General features: G+C 41.3%; 1 protein-coding gene across 8 annotated transcripts in view; it reads right to left on the bottom strand.

The window, feature by feature from the left end:
• Positions 1–5,501: 5,501 nt before the first annotated feature.
• The window catches only part of rgs3a (regulator of G protein signaling 3a), a 159,450-nt gene continuing 147,499 nt past the window's right edge, over positions 5,502–17,452 (bottom strand). For 7 of the 8 annotated variants that reach the window (XM_044333614.1, XM_044333616.1, XM_044333615.1 and 4 more), the window contains 4 exons: positions 10,474–10,575; positions 9,310–9,371; positions 8,024–8,190; positions 5,502–7,867 (listed from right to left, as the gene is read on the bottom strand). In XM_044333614.1, coding sequence (XP_044189549.1) covers positions 7,667–7,867; positions 8,024–8,190; positions 9,310–9,371; positions 10,474–10,575 — 532 coding nt within the window. In that variant the 3' untranslated portion in view covers positions 5,502–7,666. Of the gene's footprint in view, positions 7,868–8,023; positions 8,191–9,309; positions 9,372–10,473; positions 10,576–15,389; positions 15,537–17,452 lie in introns of those variants that run through there. The other variant, XM_044333621.1, reaches the window with a different exon arrangement.

The following is a 17,452-nucleotide window of genomic DNA, read 5'->3' on the forward strand; positions in this document are numbered from 1 at the left end:
AAGTCACAGTCACTTGCGTAGGAAAAATCAGAAAAAAACACTTGTTATGTAAAAGGTTAAAATAAGGGCATAATTTAGCTTGATGGCATAAGAAAATATCAGGAAGTAAACACATAGTGTTATTATAGAAACATGACCAAAAAAAGGGCTAGATCCTCTTACACTATTACCGTAAATGTCTCAAATGTCATCGAACCTCGTGAAATGAAATGAAACGTGAAAGTGGAAATAGCTGTCACACATCAGATGGTTTCAAGTGGGCGTATGGACTGAATCACAGCCAGGAAAAATATCTCTTACCTGATGCCTCAAGTGCATCTAAATGCTTTCCATTTGGTGTCTGGGTTTTTTTTTCTTTTGTTTGTCCTTTGTAGAAGGTTACTTTGATTGTACAGTTGTACAGCACAAAATAAACTGATGCACGGGTTTGATTAAATGCTGTTTCATTATGGAGAGAACCATCTGGAGTGCTAAAATGGTTTCACCTCTCAATCCTCTCCTGAGAGGTAAACTGTGTCCTTGAGGTTCAGAAACAGCAGAGGGCTATATATAGAAAACTGTATAGCACCTTGAAATAACAGGAGGAGACAATGACAATGAGACAACATATTGCTTTAAGGTGTTGTTCTGGTCCCTGGAAGAAAAACTGTTATGTAATGTAATTGATGGTTTGCTGATATTCGCAGAGGAGTTTAACAGAACCAGCAGTTATACACAGGAACAGTTTGGTTGGGGAGGGGGTAATCTGCCAATCCATGACACCAAAATTGCACTGCGCCATGCACAACTACAGCTCTCCTACAGTCAAGTTCACAGCGAGACACTAAAACATTAGGGTTTTTAAAAGTTTCAAGAGGCCTTGTTCTTGTTCTTGTACCTTGTTAAGTGCTGAAAACAAGACATTCCTTAAAGATTTATGAGGTTTCTCATGTTATGCAAGTCAGGTAGCTGTGACGTCACATGACACATATTGCCTTCCTGATGAGCATTTCAAGTGTTTGTTTCTTCAAGCGTTTTATGCAATGTGTGTATCTACAGTATGTGTGTTTTGTGTGGGCTGTTAAATTCGGCGGTCCACAGCTGCTTCCTGTCAGTCCAGCTGTGCCTGCCTGAATCTGTTGTAAAAATTGGTCATGTTTCAAGAATGAATGGAAAAGTTTTTCATCAAGTCCTCACATTCACTCATACTTATATACAGTACATAGATAGATGAACAGATACAAATGCATGCATGCAAACACATAGACCTTCTCCAAACTCGATTATAAATAAATCGTAAATCATCATTAAGTTTAGGATTAAGTTTAGAAATATTGTATTTATGTTAGGTATAAGATTAAAGGGGACATGTCATGCACATTTCCAGGACTATATTTATATTCTGGGGCTCCACTGGAATATACTTGCATGATTTACTGTTCAAAAAACTCTTTATTTATCTTATCCTGGCTCTTCATGCAGCCCCTCAGTTCAGCCTCTGTGTAAAACAGGCCGTTTAGTCTCTTTAAGGTTTCCAGCAACAAACACTAACAGTACGATTTTACTTCATTTTCTTGTTATTAACTCCAAACTAAAACTTCTCAAATACAGACGGGTGACAAATTAAACGAAAAACTGGTACAGGCCTGATTGCTTGACCCCTACAGCGGAGGGATCTGGTGGCTCTGTTATGCTGTGGGGGGCATTTTGCTGTCATGGAGTCATCACCTTTATCCTATGATGAAACATTTCTATCCTGATGGGAGTGGTCTCTTCCAGGATGACAATGCCCCAATTCATAGGGCACAAGGGGTCACTGAATGGTTTGATGAGTATGAAATCGATGTGATTTGTATGCTATTGCCATGACAGTCACCAGACCTCAACCCCATTGAACACCTATGAGAGATTTTGGACTGATGTGTTAGACAGCGCTCTCCGCCACCATCATCAAAACACTGAATGAGAAAATGTCTTTTGGAAGAATGGTGTTCATCCCTCCAGTAGAGTTCAGAGACTTGACGAATCAACACCAAGGTGCATTGAAGCTGTTCTGGCAGCATGTGGTGGCCTAACACCTTACTAAGATACTTTATGCTGATTTTTCCTTTAATTCGTCGCCTGTCTGTACATCCACACATGTTTCGAGCACAGATCTGATCTGAAATACGTGAGGGGACAATGTGAACAACCCGTGGAATAAACTGAGCAACAACTTTAGCGACAAAGGCTACCAATAGATGGCTGTTTGTGAACATTGCAGAGGAAGTGTTCAGAGTAGGCTGAAGTCCTTTGAACTTTCAGGGAGCAATTTTACATATGTTTACTTCAACTTTGACCATGTTTAACATAGACATCATCAAACATTTTACACTACATATACATATGATGACAGAAAATCACAAAAAGCATGATATGTCCCCTTTAAAGATATAGCTTTGCTGTGTTTAAAGCAAAAGTTCAAAGTATGTGTGAAAGGATCTCAAAGTGAAGTGAAAGCAACGGCTGCCTGGAAGATATTGTATGCTTTAGAAAATGGTCAGCAGTGACGTAAAGTATGCACAGTTTATATGTAATAGGCAAAAACATGCAAAGTCACAGACAGGATAATAAGATAATCCTTCATGTCCAGGAGGACATGAAGCAGTACAGCAATGCCTGTATAAAGCTTATCTATTTAAATAAAGTACATCTATATATGTATGTAAAGCTGATCTAGTCTGACTGGGTCATTGACATAAGCATCCTTCAACTGTGCCTTCCTCTGTCTGCTACTGTTTTTTACGTCCCTGTCTATCAGCAGCAGTGACAACATCTGCTTATGAAGGTAATTTTTACTTGCGCCAGACTGAGGGAAATCTGGAAACATGTACCTGTGAATTGACAGATGGTATAGTTGCAAGGCTGCAAGAAAATACAAGTATCATGACGTTCATTGTGACATCACCTCAATGTAGTGGGTCAGAAGATGAAACACATGTAGCAGAACAAATACAGATAAGACAGACTCTCATATGAGGCCACTCCACAAAACCAACAGTGCAAATATTTGCAAAAAACACGTACACATGACAATAACTGAAAGAAGCGTGGTGAAGAAATTTACACCTAAAAAGGGAAGCGATCATTTTCAGCATGCGTCACATTTACGCTTAACTTATGTTCTTTTATTTGTCCATCACATATGCTAAGCTGTGTGAATGACAATTGGGATAATGATAATGTTGCTTCATGCAGAAAATAGAGCAGACATCAAACAAACACACAAGTCCCTCCACACCAAACAGGATTGAGGGGTCCACTGAGTCAGCGAGGGCAGCTAGGGAGACATGATGTTTCTTTTGTAAACCTGCCAAGAGTTGAAAGGATAGGCTGATCTGGGAATTATAAGGATTAATCAAGGCTAAAGCCTCTTGACTGCTGCACAAATTCAGTTCACGGTGCTGAAAACAGATATCAAATACACAATTTAACAGTTTGCTTTTGAGATAGTTATTTATACTTATCTAATCGATGTATTAAAAAATGGGAATGTTTCATAATCATTGTAATATCCAACATAGTTTCATGTCTTTATTTGTGTAGGCATTTTTACAACTGTTCATTCTTGGAAGTGTGTACAAAATTCACATGGGGGAAAAAATAAACTTTGAATTCTTATCCAGGAATGGCGATGCCCATAAATGATGTTAAAATAACTTGCTGTGCACAAAGGAAAACTTAGAAAAATATGTTTGCAACATGTCTGCTTTTATGGAATTGAAATAGTTTTGTAAGAGTTTTAAGGCTTGGGTAATAACTGATAATTTTGGGAAAAATGCATTCACTTTCTTGCTGAAAGTTGGATGCAAAGATTGATACTCTCAATCTTCTCATCTAACTCTCTGTAAGAAAGAAATAAGAGCATTTTCTTAAATGTCAAACTATTCCTTTAAGTAATCTGATATTGAAAACCAAAATGATTTTTTTTTACAATTTGAATTTTATTTGTATAGTTTTAGCCATCATTCCCATTGGTAATGATAACATTGTACCACTAAGATGTGGCAGCATGGTGACAAAAGAAGGTTTTAACAAACCATCACACATTACAGACGTACCTCCAACAATTTGGTTTTACCTCCAAATAAACTGGTTTAAATAATTTTGCTGAGGTTTTGGTTTGTTTACAACATTTCTGATGTGGAAAATTAAATGAAATTTCTTTAGTTTTGAACATCTTTGAACTACCATACAAACTGAAAAAAAATAGTTTGTTTTCAAACTTTATCAATAACCCAACAAGGGTGGAGACGGTGAGGCCGGACATCAAGCCTTGATCCTAGCTGTCTTGTTTTCTAAAAAGAAGAGCAAGTGAATGTGACACCGGGTTTGAGCGTAGACGGAGTTGTCGGGGTGGGATTAGAGGAAACAGTCGGAGTTCTGAGGAGGCAGCGTGTGTGTTTGTCTGTGTTTGCATGAGGGGGTTGATCAGTCTGAAGTGGTGCTGGAGACAGTAACAGCGCCTAATCTTCTTTACCAGCTGCCATCTGTTTTGACAGACAGTTTCTTTTTTCCAAAAAGGAATTGTCATCAACTCCTCTATCGCCTCTCTCGGCCTGTTTCCTCTCTGTCTCGCTCCCTGTTGACTGTCTCTTTGTCTTTGCAACCCACGCTTCTATTTTTTCTCTTTCTTTTTTTTATACTCATCCTTTATGCCATACAATGGAGGCCCTGCTCTCGAGCTGGATACCTTTACCAAATCCTTTTGTCCCAAGTTTCCTTCCTCTCTGTCATCTGTATAAACCATATCACAGTGTCTGTCATTGTTTTCAAATTCAGCCATCACGTGAGCCGCAAAACTCGCCAGCTCGCATTTCCCGCTCAGATCTCTTGCATCCTGCTATTCCAAATATGGTTGTTTGTGTTTCCCCCAACGTGATGGTCTCTTATCTTACATTCTTGTCAAGTGACAATTTGTCATCAGGATATGGAGTGACAGTGAGTGTTATTTTCATTTACAGCAGTTTTTCAGTGTTACGCAACATTATATAATAGAGACACCCTTGCTTGTCTGTGGGACTATGGAGAAATAAGTTTCCGATGTCTTTTTTCTTTAATGCTTTGTAAGTTTGGCAGCCCTCAAAGTACACATGCTGTATAAATTAAATACAAAAATTGAAGCCTTTTATGCATTTTGTTTTATCCTTCGTAGTTCTGGCTAAAAGGTCACTTCACTCAGTTTGTGCTTCTGGCTAAAATCTTTAAAGAGTAGTTAGACTTTTTTGAAAATATGTGTTTTCTTGCTGAGAGTTAAATGATTGAAACGGTATCAATCTTCTCATCTAAATCTTGGCAAGAAAATAAGCATATTTTCCCAAAATGTCAACCCATTCCTTCAAATGACTTCAGCGGTAGTTTAAATAAGTGCCTGGGAGCTTATGTTCTGCTTGAATGCACGTTAGTCTTGGCGTGTTTGTGTTTGAAAATGTCATGAATGTTATCAAAGACACATCATAAGAAAAATACAGAGACAACACATCTTGCTTCATCAGTTGGTTGGTTTATTTATCATTAGCAATGACACCAAATGTACTCTACTGTTTTCACTTGCTATCATAGGAGATGCATTTTGAATTGTAAACAGTGAAAATGATAAAATGCATTTCATAAAACTCCTTACAAGCAGTGTATGACCAGGGAAAAGAGCAGATTGTACCTGCTCTTGCTCACCTATTTGTTTTTTTTTTTTTTAACAATACATGTCATCTTATAGTTTGAGTCTCTCATATTTACATAGATACAGCTGGCTCCCACATTCATCACCAGCACAGACCTATTGGTTTTTTATTTTTGTTTGTTTTTAATGTGTTATCACATAGTTTTCTTAAAGAATTATATTTACAACCATAACTCCCCCAGCTGCCTGCTGCCGGGGGTTAACACACAGTTAGAATCACTTGCTTAAAATTCATTAAACTACTTATGGTTCTTGAAAGTTTACGTTGTAAGTCAACCTTATAGCTCTAAGTTTTTTTGTTTTCTCTCTTAACAAATAAAGTTAATACAGAGCTCAAGCCATTCGTCTTCCCCATAAAAATTCTAAATTATTCAAATAAATGAACAAACCAAAAATAATAATAAAATAACATAAAAAATAAAAAAATATTGCACTTAAATTCAGGACAGCATTGGACCTGTTTGGTGGTTAAGAGGGAAAGTGAGAGCTTTTAGCTGAGTGCTTTGGAGGAGGTGAGGGTGTGTGTAGAAGCATCCAGCGAGTTAATCTAAATAAATAGGCAAACCTTTATACAACATGAAGCCATTTTTTTCCCTCTGACTATGAGACGAGCAACCTCTCGCGTATTGCTCAGGAGAACTAAGGGAGTGCAGGTTGGAACCCTAAAGCATATAAAAACAGTGAAAGTGTAGAAAAATGGAAACAGTTGAGGAGATAAACCAAGCTTGGAACCTGTCATAGCAATGTCCTGAGAACGCTTCCTCGATTAGTCCAGAATGAGCTACAATGTTAAAAGGAAATGTCGTTTGGCTGCACGAACATTTTTACTTTTTCTTCTTGAGTTTCCGTTCCTTGTTGTAAACAGTCTCTGGAGACAGGAAGCAAGTCCTCGTTTGTTTTTTTTTTTGTTTTTTTTTTTCCATCTCTGGCTTTGAATGTGACTTTTGAATGTCTTTTAATGTGAGAGTGACACATATATCTGTGATTCATCACAGCTCCAGTCCATCCGTTATTTATACATTTGTGTTCTTCGCCAATCTCTGTCTCCGTCTTTGTCCCCGTTGAATGCTCACAGTATCTCTCCACAGTCTTGGGATGAACTGAATAAGGTGAAAGCCGTTTATAGAAGCTTCGAGTGGATGCAGGGTTTAACAGAGGTGCGTGTTCTCATTCTGCAGAAGTAATGCATGTGAAACAGAGCCACGACGCTAGTTTTCATTCAGACATCATCTTGGTTTTTTGTTTTTTTTTTCCTCCCTCCCACAGAGTTTGGAGCCTGATGAAAAGAAAAAACACGAAGAAAAAGGACTTTGTGTCGTACCAACAGCTTTGAAGTAGTCTTGCATAGCCAGACTGAAGTGGCTTCACAGAGGACGTGGTTGGAGGAAAGGAGGGGGATTAAAAGTGGGGAGTTTTATAAGAAAAATCAAAGAAACAAGTGACAAAACAGTACCGGACTGTCTTCGTGTCTGCAGGGTTTTCTGAGCAACCCCTCCTTTTCTCCAGTACAACTGGACAAAAACTTAAAAACACAAACTGTTTGTCTTTTTTTTTTCTGACAAAAGACTGACACTTAAAAAAAAAAAAAAAAAAAAAAGCAACAGTGATCAGACAAGCGTCCAGCTCCTGCTCCAGCCCTCGCTCATGGGGCTTCTGTATTTTTAGTAACATCCATCCATCCATTCATCAGTTCATCCATTCATCCATCCACCTTGTAACGGTGTAAACTACATTCCTTTGCAGTGCCTATAGCTTTGCCGCGTCCTCTCACACCATAATAACAACAACAACAAAAAAGAAAAAAACATAGTGGACAATATGACAGACACACAAAAAAAAATTAAAAAGGCAAACATAGAACCTCACATCCAAACCCACCCACTCTACTTTTTTTTTCAAGTCTGCCCCTTTTTTTTTCTATCGTCATCATCTCTTTCTCTGTGATTCCTCCTTTTTCTGGTCTCTTGTTTATGACGAAGATGAAGTCGAAGTGGAGCTCTGCTTTTTTTGGTTGACTAAGTCCAAGTAGAGTTCTGAGCGAAGGAAGCGGGGGTATGAGTCCTTCTCCATCAGCCCGTATATCCGCCTCTGCGCTAGGTCGAAGCAGGAGCGTGTCACATTCTGCAGGTTGTCCTTAGTGTGATCTCTGGTGTATGAATCCAGGTTTACCTAGAGAGGAGAAGGAATAACAAAAGGTGAGGGAAGTGCAAGATTACACTTTAAGGAAACAGAGGGATGGAAAATGGATGTTTTCTTGTTTGCAGCAGGTTGTTTTGATACCATTTCTTCCCAGTATCCATATGAGCTGTATTAAGTCTTACTCACCTCTTTACAAGACTGGATAGCGATGTATTCCGCAAAGATTTTCTTGGCTTTTGAAGCCATCTTGGACTGCGACTTAATCTTCTTGTATTCCTCACATGCTAGCCAGAATTCCAGATTCTCCTCGCTGAACTCTGTGCGCAGGAAAGCTCTGAACGCTGCCAGACCATCTGAGGGAAGAGCAGAGAGGAGGAGGAGGAGGTGAGAGGAGGATAAACAAGAGAAGAGTTGACTAGAGTGTCATGGCAACCTCACAGCCAAAGCGCTCCTTGGAGTTTCAGCGCCTAAAATAGCTCTGTGACGGGGCCTTTTTGAGTCATGTGGTTGGAATAAAGTGAGACATTAAAACCCCCTCTTAACACCGCACGCATATTCAAAGTCCTCAGTGTCTTTTAAGTGACATCACACAATCCTTTCTTACTATTCAGCATGACATCTATGCATCCTCTCAAACGTACGCTGTGAATAAACAATGAGGTGACTGTTTTGGTGTAAGGGGAGTAGAAACAATCTAATTCTGGCACTTTTGCCTCTTAAAGTTTCGGTTGAGTTAATGATTTGAGGAAGAAGGCATCCAGAAGAAAGAATAGCAGGAAGTCGTGTCCGCCCACTGCTCCCGTCTGCACCTTTCCGTTCCCATGAATCACCCACGCTGATAAGGAGAGCCACTGCAAGCGTTCATCTCTTACCTCATTCTGGTAAGCAGGAGTGAGGTAAGAGGTGGAAGAGAGGAAATTGGAAGAGAGAGGATACAGGCCAACAGAGCCGAATGAGGAACAGATGTAGCTCTGGCTTTATGTCAGCTTTCTGCTTTTAAAAAGGATTGGGGCTGTGGAACTGTGGATGATGAATTGTGGAAAAACGAAAATAGCAACAGACTCGCAACCTGCAAGTTGCCTGTTTTAAGAGTCTCTCCCCATCTCTCTGTGTAAAGCCTGCCAGTTGGGATTAGGGAAACTTGGTGCAAGCTGGCTGTTGACTGCGGCAGTGTGTGTGTGTGTGTGTGTGCGTGTCTTTGTGTGAGTGTGTGTGTGTGTGTGTATGTGTGTGTGTGAGTAATCCGTATAGCAGCACATGCAGATTTCCTGTCCTTGCACCCCCTCCATCACCACAAGCATGCACTGTATATCTATATTCACCCAGTGTTACAGTCAGTCTCTCTATAATCACATTGCACCAAATCATATGGAAAAAAATGTTTCAAACAAAAGACTCATATGTATGTAAAGAAGTAAGAAGAGATAAAAACAGAAAAAAACATTAAAAAAAGGTATTAAAGTTACACTTACATTTGTGTGCCAGCAGCTTGTCAAGCGAATCCCCCCATTTTAATGCCTCCTCCGGGGTGGGCCTGCAGATAAAAGCAGAGCGGTTCTTTAACAAGCCCATCTCAGCCAGGTTTCTCATTGTGTGACCCATCCGCAGAACTTTGTCTATGCTGGACGAACGTGTGGAAACGTGCACGTAAGTAATTCCTCTGCTGCTTCCTTCCACTCTAGTCTGTGTCTACTGGTTTTTCCCTCTCATTCAGTTCTGCGTTGTGAGTGGCTGCGACACCGAGAGCCATGAGTCTTTCTGCTTGAGTCAGGAGGGGGGGGAGGCTTTTATATTCCCACTGAAAGCAACTTGGAAGGCGGGAGGGGAGGGGCTTCAGCCAGCCAATGGGGATGTGTTGTCAGGTTTAGAGACCTCCTCCCCCCACCAGAGTCTGTCTGCCCCCTGCTGCCTCTCATCCTTTCTGTATTGTGCTATAAAGCATTTGTCTTTCTTTTCTTCAGTGTTTTCCACATCTTATTTGACACAATTTGCTTTGTAATTCTTTGTAAAACTGGACGTATTTTCTGTACATTTTGATAATTAATTTAAATTTCAGTGTACATTCTAACAACATAAAATAATTGTTACACTTTTTCTTGCTCTTTTGTCTTTTTGAACATAATATTTAACACATAAGTGTTCAGATGTATAAGCTGTGTACAAGTATATATATAACGCTTGCCTTTAAGATCTCTGCATAACCCTTGCCTTCATATATTGTGAGGAAATTATTACCATAACATTTATAAAACTGATATTTTCAAGTAATTCCATGAAGGACATTTACTGTGTTTTTTTAAAATATGTTAATTTATAAAATTATACAAAGTATATAAAGAAAAGCCGCTCCTCTTACACACTTTAGTTACAAAAGGTTTGTATTTCATCCGATAGTTAACATGAATCTATTTGATTCATTCAACTGTAATCTATAAATAACTAAATAAAACAGCATCCAAAAAATTCCCCATCCTTCCACACATTCTCTCATTCATTTTTTATAATGCTACACTCCCATCGTTGCTACTGCCCACATGTCTGTCTTCCCAGACCAGGTCATCACCAGTTGTGGCAAGACCCGGAAAACAGTCTGACACACACCCACATGTACATGCTGTCAGGAAGTGGCCACTTACTTGACTGACTTCATAGATTTGTCTAACTTGCTGGCTGGGTTGCTTCCTGGGGATTCATTCCTCCTCCGCAGGAAAGCCAGTCGATTCTTCATGTCTTTGGCCCTGGGTGAAAGAAAGATTAGAGGGAGAAGGAAGGAGAGAGTTGGCAAGAGAAGGGGAGAGGAGTGAAGAGTGAAAAGAAAAGAGACATAGGAAGATGTTCAGTCTCCAAAAGTCCAAAGTCCACAATTAAAACAATCCAAGGCATGGGGAAAACACCAATTAAGCTCTTCAGCACTATAAGTCCAATCCATATGAGTTAAAACCCACAAACGCCAAAAAAGATGAAGAAAATAAATGACGCGTTGTTTACATTTTAGTCTTCAGCCAGGTATGTTGGAATGGTGGGATAGAATTTTCCAAAAAGGCGGATGTCCAGCTCCTTTTCCTCTCTTCGTGTCACTGCCTCCCTGTCAATCTATTATCTCTAACAGTCTTTCAGTAAGATGTGTCCCTGGCAGGTTCCTCGGCAGGGACTGAGCAATTGTGGCAGAGAAGGAGGAGAGAGACTCAATCCTCACTCCTCTGTTTCATCACGCCATTCTCCATGTGCCTGGAGGGGTTGCTGAGAGGGAGCTGACCCAGGGCCGAGGGGAACAGGGCACAGTGACCCCCGCGCTCCTCTGCTGCGTCCCTCCGCCAGGAGCATCCCAAATCCTCCTGACCGCCCACCTCACCTGTGTCACCTTTCTCCAACCATCTCCCCCTTCTGCACATGCGCCACCCTATCCCTAATGCCAGACAAGGTAATACACCAACCCTGAGTCCCCATGGGCTCTAAAAGTATTCTGCACATTCCCATAATCCCATGGTGCGTGTCCTGGCTTTTCCCGACCTGGAGCACGTGCTGCCTCATTGGGATGTGACCTCACTCAACACCCATTTCCTGAGTCCCTGCTTTTGATTTCCACTGTGGATTGGCTGGCCCACTACTAATAATGCAGCGCGGCGGTGTGCGGGCTCACTGGCCTAATCACTGCAAGCTGTCCCACTGCCAACCCTCAGCCCCCCCTCCCCAGGAGAGCATGTAGCCCCCAAATTAAGAAACAAGTCTTCCAGGTATAGACACGTATCATTCAAACACGCACACCCATGGGGGGTGGAAGCGCACACAACTGCAGATTAGTACAAATACTGTACATGAATATACACGGATAGAGATGAAAGAGCGCCCACACAAACATTTCAAAGATCCCCATCTGCACCTGTGCCAACTCATGCCCACTTCACTGTTGCTTTCATGCCAGTTGCAGGTGATGGGAAACTCCCAGTCTCTACCAGTGTGTGCATGTGTGTGTGTGTGTGTGTGTGCAGTGGTTACAGAGCTGAACAGAGAACACAGTCAGCTGTCTGCTGTGAGTTTTTCCAACTGCTGCAGGACAGGAAAGGTAGAAACATGCCCGTACACACAACATGACTGCATGAGCTGTTGCAAGCTGTGACTGAATAGTTCTTTTAAATCAGAATGAGTGTGACTTTGTAGGAGTATTGATTCGGGTGTGTTTGGGGGGGGGTTTTGGGGCTGCAGAGCTGGTGAAGATGACTTTAGTCGACTCAGAGGACCACAAAAGGTCTTTTTTGGAAAGATTCAGGAGTACGGAAGTGCCACGTGAATGATTCAGAAAATGAATATGCTACTAATAAATGAAAAAGTAAAAGCAAGCATTGGTGTTGCATCTAGAAAAAAACAGCTATGTGAAAGCTTTATTTTTCTCTCAGGCAAGGTAACGGAAGGAATGGAAAATCAATGCGAGGAGAAGAAGCCAACAGAGCGATCAAAGAACTCTCCTAGAAACCAGAAAATTCCACAATGAATTCCATCCATGTTTCTTCGCTAAATCCAGAGGAATACCTAAACATCCACACAGCGCCAGTGGAAGAGAGATGACTCATGCGCTGATTGAAATAACAAAAGTGCCCTGTATGAAACAGGCTTAAACCAGATGCTGAACTGCTGAACAGAATTCAGGCCTCTCTGTCATGGAAACAACAGGGTGCTCTAACTCAGTATCCCTGTGAACAGCTCTCGCTTGCCAGCCTGAAGGACATTATTACCCAAATAAAAACTCTCTTGCTGTTAAATAAACTCATAACATCAGAGCAGGATTTATTGGATTGCTCTATTTTTAGGGTTGGACTCAAGGCAATTAGGGCTTAGCTGTGCATGTGTTGGCTAAAAAGAAAGCCTCTGTCTTGCCAGTGCATGTGAGGAAGATGAAGAGCTTGTATTTTATAAGGACTGGAAAATATTGTGTTGGCCTGACAAAAGACGCTTTATTATTTATGTCTGGTTTTATACAAGCTGAGCCTGCATCGGGATGATGTGACAATGATGTCATGGCTTTGAGGGAAATGTATGTTTCTACCCTGCCACCATGTGGGTGTCAATGGTTATTGCAAATGCAAACGGTTATATTTTGCAACCGCAGTTCAGATTGGTTGCAAGGCATTTTTCCTAATAGTTTGTCTCAACAGTGGAAACAACTTGAGCTTACATCATCCCATGGTTTATCTTTCCACTTCTTTTCAAAGAAACTAAAACACAGCGCTGACACTATTGTTGAAAACAAGTGATCCATATTTTATAGCTTCCTCGTTTAAACCACTACACTCTGGCTCTAACACTTTTTTTTCTGTAAGTCTGCATATATTGTGTTGAGTAGAGTCATGTAAAGCAGTTGGGAGTGAAGTTTCTAGAGAGAGACAGCGTTTCTCCCTGTATAGCAACTCAACTGCTGCAGCCATAAATGAAACTGCCTCTGTGGTTATTAGCTCAATGGGAGTCAACAGCAACTCCGGCTTGAAGGTAGGCCTCATAATCCTTCTTCCTCAATGTGAGCAAAGACACAGTCTTCATTCTTTGAACAACGTCACACAGAGGGCTACAGTCATATCTGTGTCCTCCAGACGTACAGATTAGCGCACCAGAGATATGCAAATTCAACTACCTGATGAAATCTAATCACCTAAAGGAAAAGCACTATCAGACTTAACTCCCACTTAAAACAGGAAGAACAACATGGCCTGCTATTAATGGCATAAAAAGCAACAGAAACCACAGATACATGCGTTTCTGTATCAGTTTTGCTCGTTATCAGAGATAATATTCTTGTACTTGAGTCTATTTTTACAGTGACACCACTTGATAATGGTGCTGTACTTAAAATTGCATTTACCCAGTGCTCTTTGCACCTCTGCTCTTCATGTGCTAATGGAATTTCCGCAGTCTCTCACTTTGAGTACCTCTCTGTTTAAAGTTTCTACTTTTTCCTCTTCACTGTGTCTCTCCAGCTGAGTCTGCTAATAGCTCCTCAGCTTGGCACTTATACCTTTAGGTATGTGTCACGCTCCATCTTTATCACATAAAATGACCCCTATACTTAACTCAATCTGCTAAAAGACTGACACATGCTCTGTCAAAGATTATCAAATTAGGATCATCTTTGATCTAACATTTCTGCACCACTGCCCCTTGAGCAAAATATTTACTGCATGTCCGTATTTGCAGCACAGGGCAGGGTGTGTACACACACCTGAGTGTCTGCCTGTGTCTGTACAAGAGAAACGTCTTTATGTGCTCGAGTGAAGGAGTGTGAGGTCTTTGGCTTTGCAATTATCTGCAGGTTTCCGTAGTCTTTATTCCCTCTTTGCTTGGCTCACATTAGACACACTAATAGCACCCCGCTGGCTATTCCTGGTGTTCTAAAAAGTAGGCCGCACTCCCAGGGAAAGGCTCTGGGAGCACATGGGGGAGAGCTGCAGACAGACAGACATACTGCAGATTGCCATGTACCATATAAACTCAAGCCAAATACACTGCCCCACTTCATCCTACGTCCCTGTTTTGCTACATAAGAGGCTTTGTTTCCCATAACGGAGTGGGTTCACCTTTTTGTAAAAACCTGACCTGTGAGATAAGGGGGTGAAGCTTATGAGAACAGATGAGGAATTGAAATACAGTCGGCGAGAGCAGCAGCCCCAAGGTGAGCAATGTTCAAGCATGTTTTTATTCCCTCTGCCACTCTCTATTTACAGAAGGCTGTATGCCACGACACGGCGCACAAATAACACTGTGTCTGTTTGTGCATCTGTGTCTGTGCGAGTATAACAGGTCATGGGTAGTGTCAGTGTGCCTGTTACACTTAACTTCCACAATAACATTTAAACCATTTGGGCTCTGTCCAAGTAAGATGTAGGAACAAACTGTGAGAGTTTGTTCTGTACTTTCTTTGTAGCCAAAACAGTCCAGAGATGGGATGTATTCAAAAACATAACACAGTAAGAAGGAGAAAGGCATGCCTCTGCTGCAAATCTATAAAGCACCTCATGAGGGAAAAGAAAGTCACTCTGCAATATTCCTAGAAGAACAGTGAAAAAGGGAATTGTCCTAAATTCTGTCCATAAATATAACACCATCACATTTGCAGTCTTCCTCAATCAAGACCAAAAAAAGAGCTCTATTTCTGAGCAAACTCACATTCGCAGCCACAAAGACCACATGAGCAATCCTATTCCTGAAATCCAGGCTGCGTATAATAAGAAAAAGGGGCAGCCTCAAGTTAGAAGTTAAAGCTGCTTTCTCCAAAATAGTTTGAGTGCTTCAGCCTCACGGGGGATTCTTCTCCCTCACTGCGACTGTCAAATGAGATCCACGTAGAGGTCAGATAGCTCCCTACCAGCTTGAGAGTGACAATTCCTGCGGGATGCCAAGCAGCCCCTACCCACGTCTTCCTCACCCTTCCTTCTGATGTTTCTAATTCTTGATAGCAAAAACCAAAGTGCAGATGAACCCACTCACACTCTCTCTCACACACACACACACACACACACACACACACACACACACACACGCACTCCACTCACTTCCTTGCTCTTACCTTTCCAGGTACTTCTCTGAGAAATCGACCATAGTGTGAAACATGCGTGCCAGTCTGTACGCGGGTTCACTTGGCGTGTGTGGAAATTTGACTGCATGTAAGCGTGTATCAAGAGTGCTCAGGGCCCGAGGGGTTTTTGTTTGACAATCACATTCCTCTAACCCCTGAGAGGCTCTGGTGGAGCTTTATATAGTCCTGGGGGTCTGGTGAAGGCGGACCCTAGGCTCACCCAATCACCACGCAGTGTTTAGAGAGGACAGATTCCTTCCACTGGGGCATGGATAGATTTTTAGTTTTATCGGTTAGTAAGTTGAGATGACATTTGCCTTTTTCGCAAAAGAAGTGACTTAACTACTGTTATGACTGGTATGGTATGGTATGCACTGGTCATCTGTCTCAGCTGTGTGAAATCTGCTACCGGTGATACGACAGACCTCACACACGTCACTTAACAAACATCAAACTATCCTATTACCTGTTTTACTTTCTCTTCACACTGGATCCTTGTTAGCATTAATCTTTATTTCACTGATTTATTTAAAGACTCATAGCTGTATATTTTTGTATATTTTGTGTATCCTCAATCAGGTAATCAAAAGTGGATGATAGACTATTGATGAACCTAAAAAAATCTTTTCTAGATACACTGCCTGAGGGGGTTGAGTCATGTTTTAAACATGGTATCATTACCTTCACTACAAGCACTAAATCAAAGACGACTGGACTTGCTGTTTACTCTTGAAAAGATTTATCACTCATCCAAGAGGCCTCATAAGTTTCCCGACTGGTAGGGAGTCCCAGTCATATAAACATCCATGGGATGTCTACTCTTCAGTGTCCAATCATCTTTATTACATATTCTTTATTAGGAGATGGGAAATTCCAGTTTCAGGAGTTCTAGTTAACTTTGATTTAGTTCTTCTAGATGTCTGTATGACCTGGATGACCAAGACCAGACATAACAAGTACATAATCACAACTCTGCTTCTGCAACGGGGTCAGTACACATCATGTTTAACTACACAACTAAAAGTCACCTTGACCAACTTTTACAGCACACACACAAAAAGAGCATTACTGTGCACCTTAGCAGCAAAGCAACCAGGTGACATCAATCACTTGCCTAGGAGCTGCTACTAGTGATAGTGCAGAATCACAGTCTCTCTCTTGCTCATATTTCAATTATGACAAGAATATGTCACCAGTATACTATATTTACAGTATGTAAAATAGAACCGCACATAATTCAAACACAGATTTGTTGTGTGTTTCTAATTACCACTTCACAGGCACTCTGTTTTTTGCTCCGTTCTTCTCTGCCCTCTCCATCTGTATGTATTTCCTGCCTTTATGAATCATAGTGGATACCAGTGTTAATCACTGAGGTATTGGTATCCAAGTTTGGTATTGGTATGCATCATTTTTCCATATTTGTGGTGTATAAAGCCTCTTTCACACATACACTGCAACCCTTAAGTTATCCGGACATTACCCGGAGGAGCTGTATGTGAGAACGCCAAAAGGACTTTACTGCACTCTGCCAGCTCCCTAGTACAAAGTCCATGTAATGTCTGATTGAGCACATGTGTGAATACAGCAGATAGTTTTCCGGAGGATTCACGGCGAGTGAGTGGGCGTGTTATTGACGTTTCTATCATGTGACTGGCGCAAAACCGGAAGAATACAAACATCCGAGGGTGAAGAAGAAGAGTCATTTACATAAAGACACCAACGAAAACATCGAACTGGAGAGACGACGAGATTCAAGAACTTCTGTCGGTAAGGGCCGATGCCGAAACCATCAGACAAATTCAAGGAATGGCTAGAGACTCGGTTCTTTATGACCAAAATTATGAACCGGCTACATGACCACACGTACTTTTTATGTAATTTCCTGCCTCCTGCACACTCTACCCAGGCGCAGCCCCTTGCCTAAACCAAACAGAGTATTTCCAGTGGGTGAAAACATGCCTGACACAGACAATCTCCTGATGTGTGCCACATGTCTGAAAGGGCAACTCCGGACAATGTCCAGACCTGATTTTCTGGACATTTTCCAGAGT

The sequence above is a fragment of the Thunnus albacares genome, chromosome 18 (genome assembly GCF_914725855.1).
Source record: "Thunnus albacares chromosome 18, fThuAlb1.1, whole genome shotgun sequence".
In the NCBI taxonomy this organism is placed as follows: domain Eukaryota; kingdom Metazoa; phylum Chordata; class Actinopteri; order Scombriformes; family Scombridae; genus Thunnus; species Thunnus albacares.